General features: G+C 39.2%; 1 protein-coding gene across 5 annotated transcripts in view; it reads left to right on the top strand.

Annotated features, from left to right (window-relative positions):
* Positions 1 to 26,135, top strand: part of LRCH1 (leucine rich repeats and calponin homology domain containing 1) — a 191,298-nt gene that overhangs the window by 134,475 nt on the left and 30,688 nt on the right. For 2 of the 5 annotated variants that reach the window (XM_032403014.1, XM_032403013.1), the window contains exons 8-16: positions 1,944 to 2,049; positions 3,878 to 4,005; positions 6,494 to 6,561; positions 8,814 to 8,900; positions 13,117 to 13,206; positions 13,310 to 13,346; positions 17,579 to 17,632; positions 18,367 to 18,439; positions 21,286 to 21,390. In XM_032403014.1, coding sequence (XP_032258905.1) covers positions 1,944 to 2,049; positions 3,878 to 4,005; positions 6,494 to 6,561; positions 8,814 to 8,900; positions 13,117 to 13,206; positions 13,310 to 13,346; positions 17,579 to 17,632; positions 18,367 to 18,439; positions 21,286 to 21,390 — 748 coding nt within the window. The remainder of the gene's footprint in view (positions 1 to 1,943; positions 2,050 to 3,877; positions 4,006 to 6,493; positions 6,562 to 8,813; positions 8,901 to 13,116; positions 13,207 to 13,309; positions 13,347 to 17,578; positions 17,633 to 18,366; positions 18,440 to 21,285; positions 21,391 to 26,135) is intronic. The other 3 variants (XM_032403017.1, XM_032403016.1, XM_032403018.1) reach the window with 2 other exon arrangements.

The following is a 26,135-nucleotide window of genomic DNA, read 5'->3' on the forward strand; positions in this document are numbered from 1 at the left end:
AAATCTTTCTAATACAGAACATTTCAAAAGGAGTTTGTAGGCAGAAAGAGAAGGCCAATTTCAATAAAAGAAAATTACTCTCATGAAGCCACATGAATAGTTTACTGTAGCTCCCTGGGAGAGAAAATACTCAACACATTGCTTTATAAGTTGTATTTAATTCATGCCCCTTAGCTTTATTAAAACTCCTAAGTCCCCTGAAATGTCCCATTATTTCAGAAATTACTCACCCTAAGCTTATTTTCTATGAAATTAAAACAGACTCTGCTTTATCCTTTATCTGTTTTTTAAGGATAATTAAGTTCATTAATAAAACATCACACAAAGAACTTCATTATCCTTTTGTTCTCACTTAATACAAGTAGCATGCTAATATCATTCCAAAAGGAGGCCAAGGGTTTATTTCCTCCCTTTTAACTAGATGCATATCTTTGGAATTTTGCTAAGTTTTTAAGATGGGAGGAGGGTGGCAGGAAGGACTAGAAAAAGGGTTGTATTCGACAGAATCAGTGCATGCTTCTTCCCTTTGGCCTTTTTTTGTCTCACATTGTAGCCTCGTTACCTGAGAACACCTCCAAGCAATTTGTTTTTTAGAAGGAAAAGGGCCTTGAGTTATCCAGTGTAGCTTTCTATTTTCACTTTGTCTGGCAAATACGTTACCATCTATGGTCAGTTTCTCTTGCTCCCCACTTCTGTTTCATTGTGGCATTCAGAAAGCACATCTCATTCCCTTTCTTTGGCTGTTGCCCTTGTCTGATTGATTTAGCATTTGTCTCTAAGATTTTTGTCAAGATAAACATGCAAAAAAAAATTGGCGGCCGAATCCAAATGAGTATCTGTTGAATGGATGAAATGCACACTTGTTTTGTGTCAGTTTCTAAACAATTTGTGCACGTGTCCAAAGGTAAATGAACACTGAACTCTGAAAGTCACGGCTTCAGGAATTTAGGAGCAGCCCACGAGTCCCTGAGATGTGTTCTGTGGAGGTTCATGATCCCTGTGATTTGGAAAGCCCTTCACTAAATAGCCACACGAAAATGGAGACATAGGAAAGTAAATGAGGCTCCATATTTCATCAGTCACAGAATCGTAGATTATCTGAATAAACTTCATCAGCTAGTGTGGGAAGCAAGCCCCCCAGAGACAACTGACTTTGATTACCAAATCGAAGCCTTATTCTGAAAATTGCACAGAACACACGTCCTTTTAAGCACTACGGTCATTCAGCACTTTTATGTATTTGACGCAGCCGAAATGCCTGTATATTCCTCAGTCTCACACAGGGAAATAAACCGGAGCTTAACGTTGCACATAAGATGCACTGTGGATAAATGAGATATTGTCACCGATATTGCCCGCTTGTGGTGACTAGCCCCATGAAACCTTAACGTAGTTTTGGGAAACTGGTGTCGTCAGGTCTCAGAGTACCGTTACTGTGACAAGGATTGATGAGTCAGTCTTAGGGCTAGTGTGATAGTACATTTAGTTACTCCTTCGTTCCGTCAGGTATAACATAGCCCTTCTTAGTGCTTTGACTATTGCTCTTAGGTTGGAAATGCCATCAGGTACCTGACAAAATTTCAGCTCAAAACATATGTACAGAGAAACACTTGAGTGTTAGCTCAGTGAATTTTGACGAAGTGGAACACACCCACATTGCCAACAGCCAGTACAAGAAACAGAGCTTTACGAGCACCCCAGAAAGCCCACTCACACATCCAGCCTCCAGGCCAAGAGTAGTCACTGTCCTGACGTCAAATACCACAGATTAGTTTTGCTGGTTTTTGAACTTATGTAAGTGGAATTGTTCTTTGTATCTGGTTCCTTTTACTCAATATTATGTTTTTGAGAATTAGCAGTATTTTTTTTATCACGTAGCTTTCTCTTAATCTACATCGATAATGCTTGTCCCGCGAATGAAGCAGTGCACTGTTTCTTTTCAGCCTTCTGATGAAGACGCTGTTAGCCTCAATGTGCCGATGTCGAACATCATGGAAGAAGAACAGATCGTCAAGGAGGACTCCTGCCATCGCCTTAGCCCAGTTAAAGGTGTGAGAATGAAAGATGGGGAGAACGTGCTTGTTTGAAGTTTCAAATATTGTGTTTACAATCGACACAAATAGGGCCTTGGTAATAGCTAAAGTTTATCGAGCATTTCCTGTGCACCAGGCTCTGTGCTAATCTGTGAAGGTGATCTCATTTAAAGTTCAGAACTCTGAGATGGATATTCTAATCATCTCCATTTTACAGGTGAGTAAACCAAGGCTCAAAGAGTTTAAGTAACTTGCCAGTGATCACACAGCTAGTAAGTAGTAGAGTGGTTCTCGTTTTGAAGATTTATATACCAGCCTTTAAATCCATTCTTGGAAAGCAAATATTGATGTATAGATATATTAGGCCACACCAGTTGTTGTAGCACATAAAATCCCAGATCTCATTGGCTTAACACAGTCCAGATCAAGTCTGCATGGGAGTTCATGATTGACGGGCAGCTCCCCTCCAAGCAATGATTCAAAGGCCTAAGCTGCTTTCATGCTGTGACTCCACCATCTTTAACACAAGATTTCCAAAGTTCCCAAGTCCTGTTTTACCAGAAGCTGGCCAAGCATGGAGGCTTGCTCACAGGAGGTTTTTAGTGAACTGAGCCTAGGAGTGCCCATCGCCTATAAGGTAGGCTTGGATACATGGCCACATGTGAAGATGGGAAATGTAGTTGAGATGTGTGCCCAGGAATCCACTTGACTTTGGACAAGACGGTTGACCTTAATTTTCTCACCGTTAAGTGAGGTGATTAGATTAGGTAATATGTAAGGTCTTCAGTAGCTCTCAAATTCTGTGGTTCTCTAACAATCACCAAGTGATCACTAAGTACTTTATGTCCTATATACCTTGAAAATCCTAGCAATATATTTCATATCTTAGTGAGAAGCCCTCATTTGATTACATTAGGGCAGTATTTTTTTTTTTTTTTTTACTGCTCCTGTTTATTCAATGATTTTTAAAGAAAATACTAAAATTTAATGATTTGTGGCAGAGATGATTTCATTTAATGTGAATGATTTGTGTTTAATGATTTGTGGCAGAGATGATTTCATGATATATGAACAGTATAGAACTAGGTTAATATACAGATTATCTCCCTAGTAGTTTAACAATGCTCTCATTAGTGATGGGAGAGCTGTGTGAACCAACTCAATGTCTAGTGTTTGCTTTCACTTTTTACCTTCAGGTTTTTAAATTTAGCATTTACATGTATGTGAGGTTATGACTGGAACCATACATTGTCCAAAAAAAAATCACTGTATACTCTATGCAAAAATAAAACTGCCATTTTATTAGCTTAGATAAGCTGTGTGACATTATACGGTATAGGAGGTAGTGTCTTAGGCAAATTTTTAAAATAAAAGAATTACGTAATTTGTCACCAGTGGGTTTTTTCCTCTCTGTTCTAGAAGTGAGCATTCTGCTGGGTAGGAGTCCTTAAAGGTGGCCCTACTTGGTTCTTTTCAGTTTGCAGATCATGGAGAAGAGATCTGCTTGGTGTTCCTTTTGCCTCTTCCAAACGTGCTTTCCTCTGTTTCTTAAAAAAGTTATAGGAGATTTCATTTCTTTGTTAAGGGATGAAGCCATAAAGAGGCCTTAACTTTCCAGTTCACCGTGGGGGGGGGGGGGGTTTCTATTTCTTTTTCTGTTTTCCCTCCTTTATTCATCTTTTCATCCCACTTTTCAGGGAAGAGAAAAGTTGGGTCATTCATAGACCTCCAGAAGAGGCAGGAGCAGGGACTGAAAATAGTCCGATGGTATTTGAGGGCCGTCTGTGCTTTGCTCATCTCTTCATGAAACCATCTTTTTGTCTTTCTCTACATTTTCCTAATAGGGGACTCTCATCAGGAATTTCAACCAGAGCCTTCCCTTTTGGGTGACAATGACAACTCAGGAGAAGAAAGAGACCAATTTACTGATGGAACAGATGTTCTCCGTTCAGAATTTATAACCTATATTAAGGCAAGTTGAGGATCCGCTGATTTTTAAAAAATTTTCTTCTGTTTGGTGCCTTAGAATTTAAGTTCAAGGTTACCAATCCATCACCTTAAATGTCATCTTACTGCCAGTTTCCTCCGGTTTCTATACCTTCTTAAAGCTTGGGGTGTCTATTTTCTGATGGTAGGAGCTGGTCCCTGTCATACCTCTCTGTGTGTCTGTACATGTGTGTGATTTCCTTTATATTCAGTGATTACTTAGCTTTCCACCTCTCAGTGCAAGTTGGCAGACATGTCAGCATTACCATCACCATCCACTAAAAGTTAAAATAGACCGTTTCACGTTCTTTTCCATGTATTCTAGGTGAATGCTTTTCTTGGGAGTATGTCCATAGTGTAAAGAGAAAAGTGGAGACTCTTAAAATCTAGAAATGAATGTCTTCTCTTGGAAGGTCACTCTGAGGACACTTATTCCTGAGCTCTTATCCTTGCACTGAGGTGTTGAAAGGTTGGATGAAGTCACAGTGTTTTCAGGTTGAACCTTCATCATAGTAGCAGCAAAAAAGAATAGAGAAAAACTAGCCCTTTGCTAACGCTCGTGGTGAAGGCCCCACTTTGAGACATGATTGGTGTGTTTCTGCCAGTCCTTCTGGCTCAGATTGTGGCCCCCAGGAATCACAAGGGTAATTGGATAAAATTCATTTTCACTGAGGCTCATGAGAATGATGGTCCCGAGCTTACTGTGGTAGAGCCGGTGTGAGGTCTCCAGGTGCTCGTCCTTATTTCCTGAGGTTGGTGCTTTGATGGCTGCTGGGCTGGGTCCGAATGAGAGGGCAGAGCGTTGCTTTGTTCAGCCTCAGCTGGGAACACACACATATTGTGGACTCAAGGTTTTCACCGCTCTGGAGAATCCCCACAAGTATTGATTTATTGATTCATTCACAAATGAATTTTAGTGAGTAGGTAAATTCATAAAAATGGAACCCACAAATAATGAGGATGAACTGTACAACCCTGTAACTTAGCAAAAAGAATCGGTAAGCCCTGTTTTGCATATTGGAAAAAAAGTGGTGTTTTATACTATTGGCTATTCTTTTATTATGAAACTGAAAATTAGAAGGAAATACCCTTGGCTCCTGTAGTTGAAACCCAACAAAGAGAGATTAGAACATGTTTTCTTGCTCATTTCTGGTAGTATATTTTCACCCATGAATTTCACTCTTATTTGGATAGTGACACAATAATTTTGTGTTTACTTTACTATGCACTATATCTATAATTAATAAAAGTCTGAGTGTTTTTTAAGCCAGAGCCTGGCATCCAGTGCTAGGCACCTCCTCAGAAGAAGACTTTTCTCAATGATGTATCTGGAGAATGGGCTGGGTCTGAGACAGTCCTTGGGTCTGTCTCTTGTTCCTTCCTTGCCTGAGGAATGTACTGCCCTTCAGGGGTGGCTTCTTTTCTGGCTGTAGGCTGCGTTAAGGCAGCATGGCTCTGTGTCAGAGCTGACAGTGGACAAGAAGCACATGGAAGTCTTAGCAGTGGGATGCACCGTGCTAACTAAGCCCGTCACAACGTTCATTTGGGAAAATAACGGTGTATGTGGGGGGGGGGCACATTTCAGTGAGATTTGGGTGCGGTATGCATGAAACTATTCGATGCAACTGGAGGCATTTTCTGTGTTCATTATTTTACACTTTCTTTTTCCTCAAGAGTACACACACGCACACACGTGTACACACACACACGTGTACACACACACACACGTGTACACACACACACACACACACCCCTCCTCTCACAAACAGTAGAACGCGCTTCCTCATGTGACCGACGAGCCCAACTAACAGAGGAATCTGAACATAAGGAGGTGCTAAGAGGGCAATAAGAAATAGAACTTTACATTTCTGACTCTTAAGTTAACAGGTACTGTGGTCCTGGGTCAGGTCTTTTTTTTTTTTAATTTTTTTTATTGTTCTTTTTTTAAATTTAATTTTATTTTTAATTGCGGTAAAATACACGTAAAGTAAGACTTATCATTTTTGTCATATTTAAGTGTGCAGTTTAGTGGTGAGTACATTCACACAGTTGTGCCAGCGTCACCACCGTCTATCTCCAGGACTCTTTTCATCTTGTCAAACGGAAACACTGTACCCGTTCAACTTTAATTTCCCATTCCCTCCTCCCCTCACCCCTGGGAGCCACCATTTTGCTTTCTGTCTCTATGAGGGACTCCTGTAGGTCGCTCACAGAGCTGGAATCTTACGGTATTTGGCTTCTCGTGACTGACGAGAATGTGTCAGAACTTCGTTCCTGTTGAAGGTTCAGTGACATTCCGTTGTATGTAAAGATCACATTTTGTTTAACCATTCATCTGTAGATGGACACTTGGATTGTTCCCACCTTTTGGCTGTTGAGAGTAATGCTAGTGTGAACGTGGCCTAAGGGCAGGGTTTGACTGTGGACTGTTGATAGCCGGTGGCTCTCAGAAGACCCGTGTGTTCTGTCCACAGGATAGGGCTGAGGACTGTGAAGAACTGTTACGGATAGAAGAGGACACGCACTGGCAACCTGAGGGAATGTGAGTACCCAGGGCCTGGTTATGAGCCACCATCCTGTAAAGTTCATGGTTCAAGCAGAAGGCAGCCCTGTCATGATAGAATTTTGGTCTGCTTTTCTTTGGTCAAGCTGATAGTCTCGCCCAATGTTATATCAATAAGTTGCAAGTTTTTCTCTGTCAGATGCTTATTGTCACAGTGCAAGGTCAGACCTCTTCCTTGGCCTAGAGTTTTATCTGACTGGAGGCTGTGGATAGAATGTGATTCAGGAAATTAGATAAAATTCTTACACTGGAGATTCTAGCTTACTTCCATTTGTCTGAAGAAACCAACAACTGGACCCAGAGCAATATATAGTCCCAGTCACGCTTTACCTTGAACTGTCTTCAGGTTCAAGATCTGAGAAAACCATATGCCTCTCACGTCTTGGTCCCATGTCTAACAGTTGTAATAGATAACATTTATTAAATGCCATGTGCTAGGCACTGTCCTAAATACTTCACAGCTAGTAACTCATGTCATCTTTACAACAATCCTATGAGATAAGTTCTATCGTTATCCCTCGTTTCACATGGGACAAAACTGAGGCAGAGAGAGACTGTCCTAAGGTCCCAGAGGGCTGGGATTGAACCCAAGGAATCTCACATCAGATAGAGATAGCCCTTCAACTCGATTGCATCTGAGGATTTCCTTGGCCAGCTTTACAGGGGAGGGCATGAGTCATCTATCAGATGATGAATGATTTCCAGGGGAATTGAGCTTGAACCATGTGGCATACAGTAGATTTTTGGTTCCCAGGATTTTGTTTTCCATGATCTGTCATGTAGGCCTAGATCTTCCTTCATACCTTGGGAGGGATTTCCCCTGAGTGAGGATTTTCTATATTGTTAAAAAGTTTCTCCACTTATGGGCGCCTGGGTGGCTCAGATGGTTAAGTGTCTGCCTTTGGCTCAGGTCATGATCTCAGGGTCCTGGGATTGAGTCCCGCATTGGGCTCCCTGCTCCTTGGGAGCCTGCTTCTCCCTCTACCTCTCTCTCTCTCTCTCTGTCTCTAATGAATAAATAAATATATAAAAAAAAAAGTTTCTCCACTTAGAGAAACACATTGGCTCATGTTCTGTAGTGGAAAGCAGTAACCATGATCAGATCTTTTCTGACCTTTAAAAACATTGCTAAGTTCCTTTCAAATCACTGTCCAGTATTATCAGCTATTCATTGAATATATTTCTGTAATGTCAAGGAGGACTAGTTTGATTACAGAATCATAGAATTATGGGGAAAGAGATTTTATAGGGAGAGTGTTTTTTTAAACTATAGCTGACCCTTGAACAATGCAGGGGTTGGGCGCAGTCAAAAATCTGCCTATAATTTTCAATCCCCCCAAACTTAACTACTAATAACCTACTGTTGACCAGAAGACTTACCAATAACATAAACAGTCAATTAACATATTTTGTATGTGTATTATATACTATATTCTTACAATAATAACTGATTTTCCCCTGACTTTTTCAGTACTTCTAGGCTATGCAGTTCATCTGTGAATTTTTTCAAATTGTTACAAATCTCTAAAAAATTTTCCAATATATTTATTGGAAAAAAAAAAAACCTGTGTATAAGTGGACCCATGCAATTTGAGCCCGTGTCGTTCAAGGGCCATCTGTCTATAAAGCTTTGGAAACCCCATTCATAATCTTATACCTGTTGTTCTCAACCTTGCCTGTAGAGCTTAATAAAAAGCCCAAGCCCCAGTATCTGGCTTGGCATTTTTTTTTTTAAGCGCCACAGATGATTTTGCTGCATAAAGAACCTGCACTGAGAACCACTATCCCCTAGTGAAGTCCCATATTGTATGAAAGCAGTAAAACTGAGCCACATTGGTTGCTCTGGAGCAGGAAGAGCCAGAAGTCGTGCAGACCTGCTGCAGCTGGGCACCCCTGTGCAACCCCACCCCCGCCCACGGGCTCATGAAAGCACAGTGTGAGAACCACCCAGCCCGTCCGTTGCCTTGATTTTATAGAGGAGCAGATGCAAACCCGTGGGCATCGAGACTTTGTGTGAGCTGCTATTTTATAGCAGAGCTGGGCTTCCCCCACCCAGTAGCCCCACCTCAGCTGCCCTCTGGCAATCCACTCCACAGGGAACTGACACCTGTTGAGCTTGTCAAAATCATTTTTATATGTTAGATGGATTTTTATACGTTTGCTCTTAAGATTCTGGATAATATCCACGTTCCAGTAATCATTTTCATTCTTATGCCCGGTTCATGCTACAGAATAAGTTCATCCAAAGACCAGGACATGGATATAGCGATGATTGAACAACTGAGAGAAGCAGTAGATCTGCTGCAAGATCCCAGCAGGTATGCGTGTCTTTCCTTGGCCCAGGGTTCATGTGTGAATAATGTGTACTAATTTATTGAGTATGTTATCTCACCTTTAAAAATATTTGTACACACCGTTTGGGTTCAGTCTAGCCACCAAAAAAAGAGAATTTCTCACAAGAGCCATAAGTAAGAGTCACAGTTCTGGAGAGATTGAGATCATTTCCTCCTTTTGCTACTCCTTAATGAAATTTAGTTACCCTTCATGACATTCATATGGGGATATTTGGTATAATTCTTAGAAAACAGAAATATGATAAAAGTGCAGATTTGATATTGCTTAAAATTTAACTCCTGACTTAGAGAAATATCAGGGATATTTTCCAAAAAAGAAAGATTTGTTTTATCTGGTACTATCATATTTGTTTCTGAGATGCTAAATATATGTTAACTAAATAATATATTTCTAAAGATTTGGGTCAGAAGATAATTTTTTTAATTGAATTGGCCATTGTCAATAATAGGCACTATATGCAGGAGATCTATTTTTTGGTTTCTTTGCAAAGGATAATGGAATTCCCATGGACAAAATATTTTTCAGTAAAACAGTATACCCGGTGTCAGGTCCTAACTACTTTAGCACTAGAGAAATATACCCCAAGCTTATTCCTGGTAAACTGTTTAGGGGTCCTGGGGATTTAAATATGAAGATGATGTGGTCTTGTAATATGGTGAACATGGAAACCACACCACATTTTGGGAATTTATGACAATGGTGGTTAGTGCATCCCAGAGTGCCAGTGGATGGGTCACCGCCAACATCGGCTGGCCCTAAAAGAAGAGTGATGGGTCAGTTTGGTTGGAAATCTTCAGCAATTGATTTGAAAAGCATTTCGGTTCTGCAGACATTAACTGAGTGCTTAGAGCGTGGGAAGATCTACCGAGTGCACCTCGGGGGGATATGAAGATGAACAGGACCCAGCCCTTGCCTTCTAAGAACCTACACTGTGGTAGAGATTGCCTTGAGTAGATACTTGTAAGTGGAATGGATTTAAGTGTTTGAAGTGAATGCCTGGCCACAGATGGAAACAGGGAGGTGGTTGGGCTGGCGTCCGTGAAGCCTGGGATCGTTCATCTGGGCCTTTAATAACTGGCCCTTTCAAGGAGAAAGCAAGTTCTGGATTGAATTAAAGGCTTAGGCAAAGGCAGGGAGTCACGGAGTGGAGCGGGCTTGGCACGGTTCAGGCAGAGATGATCTCTACCTTCGCTGTGGAACGTTCGAAACACAGGTACCCCGACTCCACCTGTGAGGCTGGGGCTGGCCATTTCCACTTTTCAAAAGTACTGCCAGCGCTTCTGATGCATAGCCGGGACTGAGACCCCGAGAGGGGCAGGGCGTGGTGCTGAGGACGCCTTCGAATGCTGTGTTGAGGTGCCCAGACTTTATTCTGTATGTAGAGGGAGGTAGTGGTGGTTTAAAAATAGGATTATTTATGTTGCCAATTCTCCCTAATGTTTGGCTCAGAGCTTGGCTTACTAGTGAATGCCTAATCAAGGTGTATTCCTTAAAGGGCTGAGTTTCACATCCTAAACCAGGGGAGTCAGTGAGAAGAAACAGGGACAAGAGAGAGTGTGTGTGTATTGTGTGCATTTGTGTGAAATTATGAAGAATGGGGAAGCAGCCTGTCCGGTGAGAAGGACAGACTTGGGATACGCCGGCTGCTGGTTCTGAACTCAGCGCCAGCACCGTTGATCTGGGTAAGATAGAACTACTCTGCACGCCAGTTTCCTCATCTATAAGATGAGATCCAAATATTTACTTTTTAGGATGGTGAGGATTTGAAATAATATCTAAACTGTTAGTAGGAAAGTAAATTGGCAAAACCATTCTAGAAGACATCCTAGTAGTATGTGGCTATAGCCTATAAAATATATAAACTTTTCAAATAAATTCTAAAAATTTATCCTGAGGGACAAAGAGATATGAACAAAGATTGTGAGGGGGAAGGTGTTTTATAGCAAATATTTGGGAAAAGGGAAATAATCCAGTAGTTTGGAGATACTTAAATATAAGTATTAATAAGATGGACTATAATGTGTCTGATACAATGGTTTTTTTTAAAGTTTCCAGTATATTTTAGAATGCTCATTTTATAATGTTCACTTTAAAAAGTATATAAAATACAAAGGTTTGATCCCAATTATACAGACAGAATTAGGTCTCAATCGTGTCAGAAACCTAGAAAAAATTAAAACTGGAAGGAAATATATTACAATGGATGTTCTTCCGTAGGTATTTCTAAATTCATATTTTTCTTTAGATTATATAAATTAGAGATACTCAATGGTAGGTACCGTTGTAGTTCTTTGGGTGATCATTTGAAGTGGGTGGTGAGAACAGTGGGAAGGAACAGTGTTTAGATCTGAGCCCCTTCTCATTATCGGAGATGGAGAACCTGGAGGGACAGCAGGTTTGAAGAGGAGGACGTTGGGGTCAGCATAGGACACACTGAGTAAAATCCAAGGTGGCAACGTCCACTCTGCGGCTAGGTGTTCAGTTCTGGGGCTTCGAGACTTAGGTTTGAAAGTCATTTTCACACTGTGCTGCAGTAACAGAGCTATCTAAGGAGGATGAGGTTTCCAAGGCCAAACATATCGATGGGAAGGGAGCGTGAGTCCAGGAACGAGCCTTGAAGACATGATGTGACAGAGAGACAGCCCCAGTTGGGCTCAAACTTCATACTGTTTTAATACTTCCACCTTTTACATTTTGTATCACTCCTCCAATACACTTTTCTTACAAATTCGAGATTGATTAATACGTGAACCCCGAAGTGAAAAACAACAGCCTACTTTGTCCACCAATAAAAGTGGCTTGGGAATGTGGGACTGGAGCCCGGTAGTACAAATCCTACTGACCTGGAGGAGGGTTCCCAGCCCTGGGCCTTTGTTTTGCCTTCCTTCATGAGAAGTGGGATGAACTGGGAACCTCAAGATTCCTCTGTAGCTTGGAAATGTTTGAGGCAATGAGTTGCCAAGAATGTTGAGCAAGTCAGAATGGTGGGTGTGTGCTTGAGTTGTGGAAGAAAACAGCCCTGAGTAACTTTCCAAGAGCTAATTGATTTACATCTTTATGGAGTGCTATTTTAAAATGCATTATGTTGTAAAACTTTATATGGATTTCATTTCCACCCTTTAAATTATCCACAAGACCTTTGGCTGCTTTAGGTCTTTGTTGTTCATCCTGAAATAATTATCACAAAAGGACAGTTCTAATGTATAATATTCTGTGAACCAGTATAATAGTAATATAAAAAGAGTCCTGTGTGTGTTTCTAAAAAGAGAGGGCACTTCAAGGGGTCACTTATTTCTAGCTGCTTGGGACTGAATATTAATAATAAAAACTTTACATACATACAGGGTTTTTCCTTTATCTCATATTTCATAGATCCAAACTTTTTGTTGTTTGAGTTAAGCCACTGATTATAGGATTAAGTTTTAGAGGTTTACCTTGCATACAACCTTAACATCAGAAAAGCTAGTTGAATATTGGTACCGTATTTTGCCTTTATCTTGGTTTCTTTTCTTAAGTATTTTGATAGCATTTTCAATAAGCACGTATAATGTGACTCATCCCTACCTTTGAAGATAGCCTTGTAACTTTTATATGACTTACAGCAATTCCTGGTTTTACAGATCTTAAAGAGAACTCAACTCTTGAAATTGCCAGAAATTCAGAAAATATCTGTAAGACAATTTCACAAATAAAATTGCACATCAAATTGCTTATGAATTTTAATTTTTAAAGTGAGAATATTCATGTATATCAGAGATATCTTCCTATTAAATAAGCAAAATGCCCTTGGTACATATAAAATAATATAGTACTCTTAGCAATTTTATTTGCTTTTATAAATCAATCAAGTTCTAGAATAGGACTTAGTGTGTGCTATCTATGAATATTATGACTTTAGTAGAAATTACTGTTATATTGCAAGTAAGTTGGATTTCAATACCAATAGCAGATAGAAAATTAAATTAAAATTATATAAAATTTGGCACAGAGTGGGAAAATATCATGTGATTTGAAATTTCTACCATAAATTTTTGATTACTTAACCAAATGATAAACATAACTTTTTAATATATTAAAATTATAAACTAAATATGACCCAAAGCATTGGATTTATTAAAGTCATAGAACATATGAAAAGTTTAATAAATTTGCTAACATCTTCTTTCCCCTCCTCTTTAGATTAAACACCGATATTACAGAGAGAAATGTTGTGAACTTTTATCCTGTGGAATCAGCAGAAGCCTTAGACTTACAAGAGTCTGCACTAAAGTATGTTGACCTTCTTGTAACTGAATATATTTTCTCTTTCTACATTGAAATATGTATGCTTTAAATTCCACTTTATGTCCTTTTCTTTTCTTTATTCCTACAGTGGTCAAATACAGCTGGAGACCTCTCTGGTGTGTGAGGTAAGGCCGCTCTTGGATTAACCAGAGCTCTGTGCGGTATTCTACCACGGAATAGTGGCTACCATAGTCTATAAAAGATTGATCGTAGGGTAGAACATTCATTAGTGGACTAGTATTCAATTTTGTTCACGGTCTGTTTTTCACATTTTTTATACTTTTACCTTACTTAGTTTTCCTGCATATCTATTTTACTTCATCTTCCACTAAAGATGAGAGTTGGCTCTTCCCATTAAATTCTCTGAATTTGGGGGGTCAGATAGTTCTGCTGAGCCAGGCAGTAGCAGCTAAGATAGCAAGGGAACCTGCTGCATCAGAAAGAGGTAGGACCACTCAGTGTAGATTTTAGAGCCAAGAACGAAGCCTAGGGAGTGGCCAGGTGGAAATAAACTAGAAAAGACTTGAGAGGCAAGAACAAATGATTTGGGAAGTGCCTGGGAGGATTAGGAGAACTTTAGCAGAGAGACCTGGTGGGGTTATGTGGGGACAGAGTAAGGGTGGAGTTATGCTGGGTGGATATTGGGTGGCTGTCGAAAGCAGTTTTGATGTAAAACTAGAGATGAGCCTAGAAGGTCCCAGAGAAACAGTCCTAAAAATAGGTTTGAGCTGGTGACTTGGGAGTGACATCTGGGTGACACCCTAATTCATCCCACCGTAATGAGTGGGTTTGGGCGGCTAACTTCGGGACACACCAATTTATGTCCCTGAGGTGTTTGAGCATGTGAAGTGTAGTGAAGCAGTTCTACACTCTTAACTGGCTAAGTCTCTTTAAATAAGACCACTCTGGTTTCCTTGTTGAGCGCCATGACTTAGAATTATGTTGAGTTTTAATCCCACCTCAAAGACTTGCTAACTATGGGCAACCTCTCTAAACTTCACCTTCATTTTCTGTAAGTTGGGACCAGTCTCACAACCCAGCATACCTAGACATTAGCTATGACTCTCACTTTACCATTCTATTATCATTATTGGTGGGGTCCTCAGACAAAATTACTGCACCGTGTCTTCCCTGGTGGAGGCATCACTGAATTACCCAGTCCTGGAACATCAGGAAGCCTTTTGTGTGAAGGCTGCCCCCCGCCCATTCCCTCAGGCTCTCCTTTGAGACAGGCTCCTTGTGATTCTGTGCAGGCCCACTATTTTATTATTGATTGATTATAGTTGACCCACTTTTTTTTTAAGCTTCTTATTTGGAAATAATTTTAAATTCATAAAAATGTGGGGGAAAATTACAAGATTCTACAAAAGGTTACAAAAATTGCATCCTTTTACCCAGAGTGACCTATTATTGTTTTACCACATTTGTCATATTGTTTCTTCTCTTTCTCTCTTTTCTCCACACACGGTTCTTTTTCTGAAGCATTTGAGGGTTTCATATATCACAGTCCTTTTTCCCCTAAATATTTCACTGTATGTGTTCTAAGAATAGAGGTTTTACTTCACATAACTACATTTCAGTTATCAAATTCAGAAATTTACATTGATAAACTGTTTTAATCTCATCTACTATTCATATTCCAAATTGTTCAGTTGATCTAATGATGTTCTTCAGATTTTTTTTTTTTTCTCCAGGAACACTGGGAGGGATTGTATCTAGTTAGGAGGAGGTGTTTGGAGTTTCCCTTACTCTGGAACATTTCTGTAACCTTTCTTTGGTTTTTACAACCTTGAAATTTTGAAGAACATAGCTCTCCTCTTTTTTAATGGTGTGCCCCTTATTTTGTGAGACAAAAGTCCCTCATATTTCCTCATGATTAGATTGGGATTCTGTGTGCTTGATCGGAACACTGCACAGGTGGTATTATGTCCATCTCAGGATATCACATGTGTCTAGATGGGCCTGATTGGTGATGTTAATTTGATTGCCCATTTGTTGTGTAACTGGATTTGTCCACTGTGTAATTTATTGTTCTGTTTTTCCATTGCAACCGATAAGCAGTCAGTGAGGAGGTACTTTATAACTGGTTAGGGTCCTGCTGCAGATGCACTTCTGATGCTAGTAAAACAGATGTCCACCTGGGTGCATGATTCAGGAGTACCAGTTTAAGACACAAGTCCTCTAAAAAAAGATACCTCCACTCCATCTCTGATTTATAACGTTTTGTATTAATATAAGTTAGTTTTTTCTTTTTGGTTGAATGAGGACTCCTATTTAGTGTAAGAAATTCTTACTCATTGTCTTCCTTCTCTAGGGCATTCATCTGTCCATGACAGGCACACCTCAATGATTTTAAAAGGAGGGATCAGATAGTGGGCTCTGGAAGGCACAAGGAGGAGGAAGAGAAAGTAGTGGATTAGCTAGGCCAGTGCTAATGATTATGCAGAATTTAAATGTGGTCCTCATTTATGATTTGGTTATTTTTATATTTCCTATCTCATTCCGGAGGAAAGCAATAACCTTAGCATAAGTCTTGAATCAATTAGCCAGTGTTTGTGGAGTACTTACGCTGGATTTGGTTTTGTTTTGGGTGTCAAGGACTGGGCTATTAAGGATATGAAGTTGTCCTCCTTTTAAGATGTTTTAAAAAATGGGGAGGGAAGAAGACTTGGATATTGAAAAAATTTAAAGAATTTGAGATGGTCTGTAATCCTGAGTATTTTATTTTATTTTATTTTTTTATTTTTTTAAAGATTTTATTTATTTATTTGAGATAGAGAGAATGAGAGAGAGAGCATGAGATGGGGGAGGGTCAGAGGGAGAAGCAGACTCCCCGCCGAGCAGGGAGCCCGATGCGGGACTTGATCCTGGGACTCCAGGATCATGACCTGAGCCGAAGGCAGTCGCTTAACCAACTGAGCCACCCAGGCGCCCTGTAATCCTGACTATTTTAGGTGCTCTGGGAGACTGGGGAAGAGGTAGAGTTTAAAGAGAGAGAGAAGTAAACGTAGATTTTGGGGGTTGTTTGGATTTGGATGGGTCCCAGCACGCAGCTATGGCGGAATCAGCACAGTGTGTGAGCCAGGCAGAACACCGAGGAGGGGTGTGAACTGTGGCCCTACCCAGTTCAACAGGTAGGGCCAAGATTGCCAAGGGGTTTTTACATCACATTGTCTGACTTTAAACATGGTTGAGATGATGGTATCAAGTTTGGGTAGCACTGGCATCTATTCAGGAAGAATTGCAAATTATAGTCTCCTTCATAAATAATATCAAATTGGTGACAGTGTTGGAGGAAGGAATAGCTCATAGAGAGACTCAAACCTGCAGGTACTTGTTAGTATTTCTAACAAAGCCATTTAATTGAGTAGGGAAATTAATGACATTTTATTCTAAAAATATGTTTTTCCTTTGGATGTGTCGAAGTTTGGAGTATTTTTTAAATAGCACTCCTCAACAATAGGAATAGGAATAGCCATCTTAAATTTATACAAATTTGGTGTACTATAAATGAAGATGTTTATGTTAGCTATCACCAGGGTTTTTTTTAGGGTAATCAGTGGGTTCCTTGATGACCATATAAAGAAGGCTGATCTGAGTAAAATAATCTAGAGTTTCCTCATTGGTTGCCCAAGCAAACTGGTGTCGAATTGATAACATAAGATTGTCTCAGGTAATTTGGAGTGTAGGCATGTATATTTATTAAAAGCTCCCAATGAGGGGCACCTGGGTGGCTCAGTCGGGTAAGCCATCAACTCTTCATTTCAGCTCAGGTCATGATCTTAGGGTCCTGAGATCGAGCCCCACCCCCATCGGGCTCTGTGCTTAGCTTGGAGTCTGCTCAAAATTCTCTCCCTCCCACCCCCTCTGCCCCTCCCCCTGCTCACGCACAGCGAGCTCTCTCTCTCTCTCCTCTCTCTAAAATAAATAAATAAATAAAATCTTAAAAAAATAAAAGCTCCCAGTGAGATTCTGTGTATTTGGGAAATACTGCCTTGGACCATTTCTAAAGACCTGTAGTTCAAATGAAGAGTGGGAGCCTGTATGTGGCTTGGTCATCGAGCAAGGCGGGTTATGTTTAAAGGTACTTTGGACTGAGCTCTTTGCCCTGGGATATCCCTTTTCTTAGTTTGTGTGATATTTTAGATGTATTTTTTTTTTTTTTGTGAGTACAGCTGCATGTTTTTAGCAAATGTCAGTATGACCTACTTAGCTATTTAACACACTAATTAATTAATTCAGTGTATATTCATTGAGTGCCCAGGTGCCAGGGATATGAGGGAAGTCAGAAGGACGCAGTTCTTGCCTCAATAATTTTATGGTCTAATGGAATATACCACGCATTTTTTTCTTTAAGGTGCAAAATGATCTCACATCACAGAGCAATGGGAGCGAGTATTCTCCAAATGAGGTAAGTTTTCTGAAGATTACTGTAAGACGAGGTAGTTTGTGAAGGCTGAATTGGAATACCTTTTACAGAAATACATAATCTGAGACTGTCATATTTCATGAGTTAATTGTATTGCGGATTCTCTGGGGGAGTCTCTCTCATTAGCTATCATAGTCTTATCTGGCCCTATCCATAATGAAAGGTTAGTTTTTTAAGATGTATTTTGAAAACCAAATATGGCAGCGTCTTTACAGAAGACAGAGTGATGGCTCCAATAGGCAGCATTTCGAATGTCCTGTTACCCATCAGTGGAGCAGTGGGTGGTTTCCCTATAAATGAGACTGTCCAGTGTGACCTGTTCTCCTCTCTTATTGTGTCATGACATTCTTCATCAGCGGTGCCCCCTGTGAGGGGGTGTGAGTGTGTGCCTGGCTGTGTGTACCCATGCAGGCATCTATTCTGGAGCAGAAAAGATCGCCAGTGTCACATGACTATAGACTATTTTTTATTGCGCAAATGAAAATTGACTGGCTCTCCCCTCAGACAACATTCTATTGATGATGCCACTTCAACCATTTGCAATGTGAAGATGCATCTGTCATATTTTTTTAGTCAGGGCTTCATCACACACAGCAAATCAAAAAGGTAGTGGTGTAATTATAATCCTGGAACGTAGAGAAGCATGTGTAGTTCTGCTGCTTTAGTTGTTTGGTTTTTTTTTTTTAAAAAAACACCCTTTCCTTCCAATACTGCAGATGAGAGCGAACTCGCCTGCAATCTCTCCCACCACCAACAGCACAGCTCCATTTGGCCTCAAGCCTCGATCAGGTAAATTAAAACCACAGCGTCCTGACACTTCTAAACACTCAGTGGTTTCCCTTTAGCCTTTTAAATGTGTATGTGTTAGCGTGAGCAGCCTTGTGAATGCACTCTGGTGAACATTGAGTCCTAGCCTCAGAGCTGCAGCTTGGGGAGGCCAGACTTTGGAGCCTTGTTCTCAGTGAATCACCTGTTATGCCCATGTTATCAGTAGTAGATATCGTACCTCCTTTCCAATCCGAGCAAAGAGAAAAGGTGATGGGGCCTGTTAGTGGGGAAGAAATATTCTAATGAGTGTTTTACCCAGGGAAGATAAAATAGCTAGTGCTTTGCCCCAGTGGTTCCTAGTAAGGTGCTGAGCTAAAGAGCAGCCTCTGACAGGGTGACTCCTCTAAAATATCCTTTGTTGGCTTTCTAACCCTTGTAAGGTTATGCATTTCCTCCTGCAACAAGGTGATCATTTCAAGGCTCACATGAATGGCCAGGAGTCATTTCTTTAAAAGAGTCTTTCTGCATCAAACACTAATGATACACTGTATGGTGACTAACATAACATAATAAAATAAAATGTAACAAAAGAGCCTTTCTGCTTATTTTACCTACTTTCTTTTAATTTATTGTTAGTGTATTCACAGATGTAAATTATAGCAATGTGCAAAATAACTATTGGTTTTAAAAAGAAGGACGATGATGCATAGAAAAATTCGGTTCTTCTGATTTCTCCACTGAAGTTCTAGCACTATCTACCTTCTTTTAGTCCTTTTTTATTTTAATACTTTTGGATCTTTGCATACACTGGTGACTATAATGCTTTTAAGTAACTGCTAAGAAAGGACTCAGACACATTTAAGTAAAAAGCTAGTAAAGAGCTTAGATGTTCCTGGGTTTTTCAGTAAAGCATTTTGGCAAACAGAAGTTATATGTGTGTATATTTTGTAAACAGGTACCCATAAAAAAACAAATATAATTCCTGTATGAAGGAAACTTTTTCGTTTGGGGAGCAAGTTGATTGATGGGTAACATGTAGCCAGGTGTAATGGTTTCCTGGCATTCTGGATGGGCTATAAGACAAAGCTATTTGAGAAAATGCTGGGGCATGGCAAAGGTTAGTAGGTGTGTTATGGAAAGCCAAATTGTGCATGAAATAAGGCTCAAATGACTGGCCTCCTCATTTATGGCAGTGAGCGTATGCAGTCAGATCTGGGCTGGGCTTCCATTTCCCTGGGGTCTCAGGTGTGTACCGGGAGACATGATCAGGTGGGCACCTCTCCTCCGTGCCTTCAGTGACGGCCTTCCAGGAGAGTTATCTCTATGCATTCAGGACCTCAGATTGGCCTACAGACTTGCTTCTAATCCTTACAGGTAGTTTTAAGGAATTTTAAATATATTTCATAATTGAGCAATCAAAAGTTGAATGAATCCCCAAAGACCAATATTCTTTTGAATGTGCATCTTTACAATTTGGTTGTAAAATTGTCTCAATGATTTTTTTTTCTGTCTTTTATGGAGTCCAGACTCGACTTATCACTATTGTACTTGTACTATTCAACCATTTTAAATTCATTGTAGTGGTGGAAAAAGAAATGGGGTATTTATTTTGAATAGCAGAAAACAAAGATAATTTCCTCTCCAAGCTTCCAACCTTTCTATAATGCTGACTGTGGAAATTGTTCTAGTCGTTGAAAGTTTTGTGGAGTTTGGTTGCTGTAAATAATGCTGATTTATCTTCAGGAACATCAAGTGGCATGTTGGAATTTTATAAAACTGTATTATATATTGGGGATTTTTTCATTTTATTTAGTAATTTAAACATATTACAGTATGTATTTTTCACATTTTCTAAAAAATAATATACATAGCAATCTTAATTGAAGATGATATGATTTAAAAAGAAGTTCTATTTGATTGAGTAGCTTTGGAACTTTTGAAAGCCAATTAACTTTTCTTTTAAAGTTAAGTATGTGGATTTATGTGATTTCTGTGTTATAAATAAAAATAGACTGCTCAAATCAGCAAGTTGGAATAGGAACTTAGATTCTTAAGTAGGCTGATAGTTTTCTTCAAAAGAAATTTTTTTTCTCTTCTGTGTTTTCCTCCAAAGAGAGACAACTGTATTATACTCAAATATTCATTCCTAACTCAGAAGTGCTTGAAATTGATTGACTTCTATTGGTGAATGAGGTTTGTTGTTAAAGAGACTCTGTTAGTGTCAAACAATGTTTTTCCGCTGATCAGTACCAAGACAGTATTGAGGGGCGTGTGTGTCCAGGGTTGAGCAGAGAGCTGGCCTATCAATAACGCATGCCAGTAGCCTTTAAAGAGAAATTTTACATTGCCTTGGAAAAAAATTGACACATGGTAAACACTGATTCTGTAATAGTCTCAGTTCTAAATAATAGATATATTTACACATATTAAGCTTTGTCTATGTAACCAAATTTTTTGTGTGAATCGTATTTGCTACGATTGTTAGTTATTTAGAAGGTTTTTGAAAAGGTGTCTGGTAGGTCTTCTGCTTTGTATCTATGTTATCTGTGGGTACTCTTCCTTTCTGCTGACATGATTCATTAGGACTCTGAGTCTGTGGGCTTGCAGAACTGTTAAGATTAACGATATTAACTGCATGCAAAGTATATGATTGATAAGTACTAACACTCGGTTTTTATCATTCTTTTTATTTCATGCGCCATCTTTCATTCTTCTCCTATATTGTACATTTGAATTTAAATCCCATAATACGAAATTCGCTTCATTTCCATACAAACCTTATGCCATTTGTGAAATGCTGCTGCCCCTTTGGTTTTTCCTGGTCCTTGTCCAACTGTACGCGGACCGGCTCTCTTGCTCTCCTGCAGACCCAGCCCTCACTCTTCCTCCTATCTCCTTCAACAAACTTACACAGGCACAAACATGGGACAGCTCTAGCTACAGTGTTCCATCTGAAGGAGACAGTGACAATGGTAGGTGGCCTTGTACCTATTCTTCAATGTGCTCATTAATAAGCCAATGAATATACTGATCGTTCATTTCTGTGCAGCTGAGGATAGAGTATATGCACCTGCATGCCTGCTCTAAGAACCAATGAGAAAAGCTGGAAAACAAAGTCCAGAAAGTGCATGGGGATTGTTCTCTAGCAGTTTGTCGAACTACATTTAATTAACTTGAAAGTTCTGAATTTCGGGAGGACTTTACAATAATTTCTTTCTCCACTTTTTCCGCTTGGGTTTTTTTGTTGTTGTTGTTTTGTTTTTTGTTTGCTTGTTTACAAAAATTGGGGGTTGCACATTTGGAGTGTCTCTGCTTGCTCCTGCATCTGCACCAAAGTGCCTATAGAGTTTGATCTTTTATTATCTATGCTTAACCGTATGAGATTTTTAAGGTGATTAATACCATGGCTGATTGCTGAGTGGTGCACTAAAAATAATGTTAACATTGAGAAATTTCTAAAAATGAAGAGAAATCACTTGCCTTCTTTTTTTGTTGTTATTTGCACATTTTAACTTTTGATACCTTCTACCTTTTCGAGTGTCTGTTCACCTATATGATATTCAAATTGGCCTGAAAATCAAATGTGCCAATAAAAAATTGAAGACAGCTCGTTGGATTATTATGAATATCTTTTAGCTTTGTGCCATTAAATAGCTTAAATAGCCTAAAAGATGAAAACAAAATATAGTTATCTAGACCTACATGCCACATAGATCAGAATCTCCATTTAGCCTAATGTTAGTTAAGATTTTAAACATTTTATTCTAAGATACAAAGTGACAAAAGTAATGTTAAATGAAATAGCATGATTTATAGGGAAGAGAAGTAAGATATGAGGTATAACCAAAATGCAAACACAATAAGAAAATAAATTTTCCGATCATAGTTATTTTTTAATCGAAGTATGTTATACAGAAAAAATATATTTAAAACATTTGCTGTGATTTCTGGTCAAAATTCAATAAAAAAAGTTTTCCAGTTTCCTTATAAAGAAGGATACATGTATATTTTGGCAGGTTAGTTGTAAAAAGGGTTTTACTATTTCATAGATTTCTAAATTTTTTTAACCGAAAATAAGTATGCTTCAACAACAACAGCAATGAGACAAAAGTCCCTCCTTATACCATCCCTATTTTAAAATCTGGAAGTTGAAGAGGGCTCAGTGGAAACTTTCTTGAGAAACTGTTCCTTTACTCAAAAATAAAAAAAGAGGGGGAGAGGCATTTTTGTTTTTCAGAAAGCATGGCTATTTATGGGTCTGCTGTTGTTTAAAGGAAATCAAGCCTAAAATGAAAGATTTATGTGTGATTTGGTATTTCCTTAGGAGTGATATCTGAAACCAAAGGACTTTTTTTTGTTTGTTTGTTTGTTTAAGCTGGGAAAGATCTAGTCATGTTATGTAGCAGAATTTCTATCTATATAGATGCGCCAGCTAAAACCAGAAAGGTGAGGTCACACCGTTACGTCGTGATGGAGGTGAGGCCACCCAGGGTCCTAGCCCTACACCATCTCCATACTCACTCGGCAGCTGTTTATTGAGGACTCTCAGTGCAAGCTATAAGCCAGACTGCCTTCTTTTTATTAAAAATCCTAAGATATCCTAGAAATTAATAATTGTAGAAATCTCTCTGAAAATAAAATAACCTTGCACTCTTTACTTGGTATTTTTTTGTACGAGTGCAAATTCCAGAGATTCATGTGTAGCTATCAAGCTGTACCACCATCATAATAAAGGAATTACTCTCAATATTCATGTGGTTCCATCAGTCACATCAGGTAATGGGTGGTTGTCGTTCATCCCTATTTGCAGTTTGTCTAGAAGGTGTTGTGGGCAACAGAAAATTTTCTATGCAGAAATTGTTTTTACAAATAAATATTTGTGCAGGTTCCCAGATCTGACTTTTCACATGCTTCTTCATTCTCTTTGTGCTACACTTGGCCTTGTGATTTCGATATATTTTCCAAAGCATTTTTTAAATTAATGAAGCTGCACTATACGTATTCACAAGCATACAAGTTAATCTTGCAAGAGAAATACAGCCTGCAATTTTATGTTGTTCTTACTCATTCCTCTTAAGTAGGAGATCCTGTCCAGTGGCCATTCTTGGCATTTCCAAGCTGATTAGCACATCAGTTTTGTTTCCCCCTATTCCTGGTCTCTATTATCTGTACCTGTCTCAACCTTTGTAAAGAAACGGCATCTTATCCCCGACTCAACCCGGTGTGTAATGCAGTTTGTCTTTCATTTATATTTTTTTTAGTTTTGGGTAAAGTTGGCATTTTTAGACCTTATTCACTGTCTTGCTTTATATTAAAATTCCCCTTTAATTAAATTCTTTTCAGTATTTCATTTCAAATATGTCTCATTTTCAATTCCCCATCTTTTTCTAAAACTTTTTCTTCAAAGTAATAAAAAATGGCCAAGTGGCTAGAAGGTCCTTGGAAGTTTGCATTCCCGCAGTCCCCAGAGTTCTGCCCCTTGAGACGGATGGGATGGGAGGATGAGGAGGATGGGAGGATGAGGATGAGGATGGGGAGGATGAGGAGGATGGAGAGGTTGGGGAGGGTGTGTGCAGGGCTGTGGGTCACTCGTGGCGCTGGGTGGGGCAGCTTCACTTCAACTGGTTCTTAACTTAGAAACAATTTCTTCTCTTTCTTTTGCTCTTGTGCCCTATTACTACTCTGCCTCTTTCCTGCCTTTCCCCTTCACTTTGAAGTGAAAACTGTTCCTATCTTCTTTTTCTCCCCCTTTTTTGTTGTTCCTATCTTCTTTTGAATCATTGTCCCTTTTTCATTTGCAATTAGTTCGTGGGTGCTAATTTATACTTATTTAAAATTGGCCATTGAATTATCACTAGAGAGTGAATGAATGAATGGACATATCCATCTTAGGCCAATTTACAGACATTTTCTAAGTTTTGCAATAATCTTGCACTTCTATGTATTATTTTCCCCATACAAAAATGAGGACATAGGCCCTGAGAGGCGTCTCAGCAGTTCTGAGCCCTAGCTCTATATTAGAATCATTTGAGTGTTTCTAAGACTGTAGCTGCCTAGCTCCACACTCAGAGGTGCTAATTTATTTGGTGTCACATGGACTCTACACATTGATTATTTTTTTACTGATTTTTATGTTATATTCAAGTAGGTCAAAGTCACTAGGTTAGAATAAATTGCCCAAAATTATAGAGAGGAAATATGAGCATTTTGAGGGCAGAGAGAGAATGTATCTAATTCATTTTGGGGCACCAGAAGGGAATAAATGAATGCATTAATCAGATTTCTAATTCACATTAGCCAGGATCTAAAGCCCCTGGTAATTTTTTCAAAGCCATTTTATTTTGCTGCCTTTGAATTTGTGTATCTTAAATATCACACCCAGTCCAGGTTCTTAACTTCCAAGGAGAAACTGAGAGCTAAATTTCAAAACCCCATACGTCCATGGAGAAGAAATCTCTCACTGAGTTAAATTTAGGTAATAAAGGTTAATAATATAGACTGATAAATGTTATACCAGGAATGCATTTCACCTAATAATTAAATAAGCATTTCAGGCAATTTTTAGAGCAGTGGGATTTCTTGATTTAACTAAAAGATATTCTTGGGGTGCCTACGTGGCTCAGTTGATTGAGCAGCTGACTCTTGATTTCAGCTCAGGTCATGATCTCAGGGTCCTGGAATTGAGCCCTGTGTTGGGCTCCACGCTCAGCGAGGAGTCTGCTTGAGGATTTCTCTCCCTTTCCCTCTGCCCATCCCCCCACGCGCTCTCTCTCTCTCTCTCTCTCAAATATATAAATAAATCTTTTTTTAAAAAGATATTCTTAAATAGAGAAATGGTTTCTTGTGCACATTCTTAAATGTCTATTGTCTACTTTGTGCTGGGCATGAGGTTCATTATTATGGATATGACTCTGCAAAAGACAAACAAGATACCTGCTTCTATAGAACTTTTATTTCAGAGTCAAATGAATTCAGACCTGGAAACCAAGCTTCAGTAGATTTTTCATGACAGGAAAAACTGAGGTGACTGATTATCAGGGTAGGATAATCTCTACAAAGATACTCTCCAAATAGACTGATCTTTGAATGAGGGAATTTTTGAAAGACTTGTTTCATTTTTTTCATCCATCAAACAGCTTTATGGGGCAGGAGGAGACATACAAATTGGAAACAGACATAAACTCTTACAGAGTCATAATGGAGAGGAACAGATGTAGACTGCAAGAGAGAAAGTGATGAGTACCATAAGAGAGACACAGATAAAGAATTCTGTATGTTGATAGATCACTCCCAGGTTGGGGATGAGGATGAGGAGAAAAGCGAAAGAAGTAGCAGAGATAATGGAAAAATCAGTGGAATTTGACCTGTACCTAAAAAGATGAATTTGACATTCTGCACAAACATATTCATCATTCCTTGCAGGGGCTTTGCTTAGAGATTTGTCTCTTCTGCTAAATAAATTACAAATAGGAGCAAATCATCTTTTCCATTCTTTGAATGTTATTTATTAGATACATAGTAATTAAACAATTAAGCATGACTAATTTTTCCTGCATCTTTAATCACCCTTAAATCACCCACTTTTTTGTCTCTTCCTACACACACACACACACACACACACACAGTCCTCCACACACTTCCTCTGCTCTCTTCTCCTTCTTCTTTTTGCTTCTTAATTACACTTAAATAGGGTGGCATTTGATTTGAAAGACAGGTC

Source organism: Phoca vitulina, unplaced genomic scaffold (genome assembly GCF_004348235.1).
Source record: "Phoca vitulina isolate PV1807 unplaced genomic scaffold, GSC_HSeal_1.0 scaffold5, whole genome shotgun sequence".
In the NCBI taxonomy this organism is placed as follows: Eukaryota; Metazoa; Chordata; class Mammalia; order Carnivora; family Phocidae; genus Phoca; species Phoca vitulina.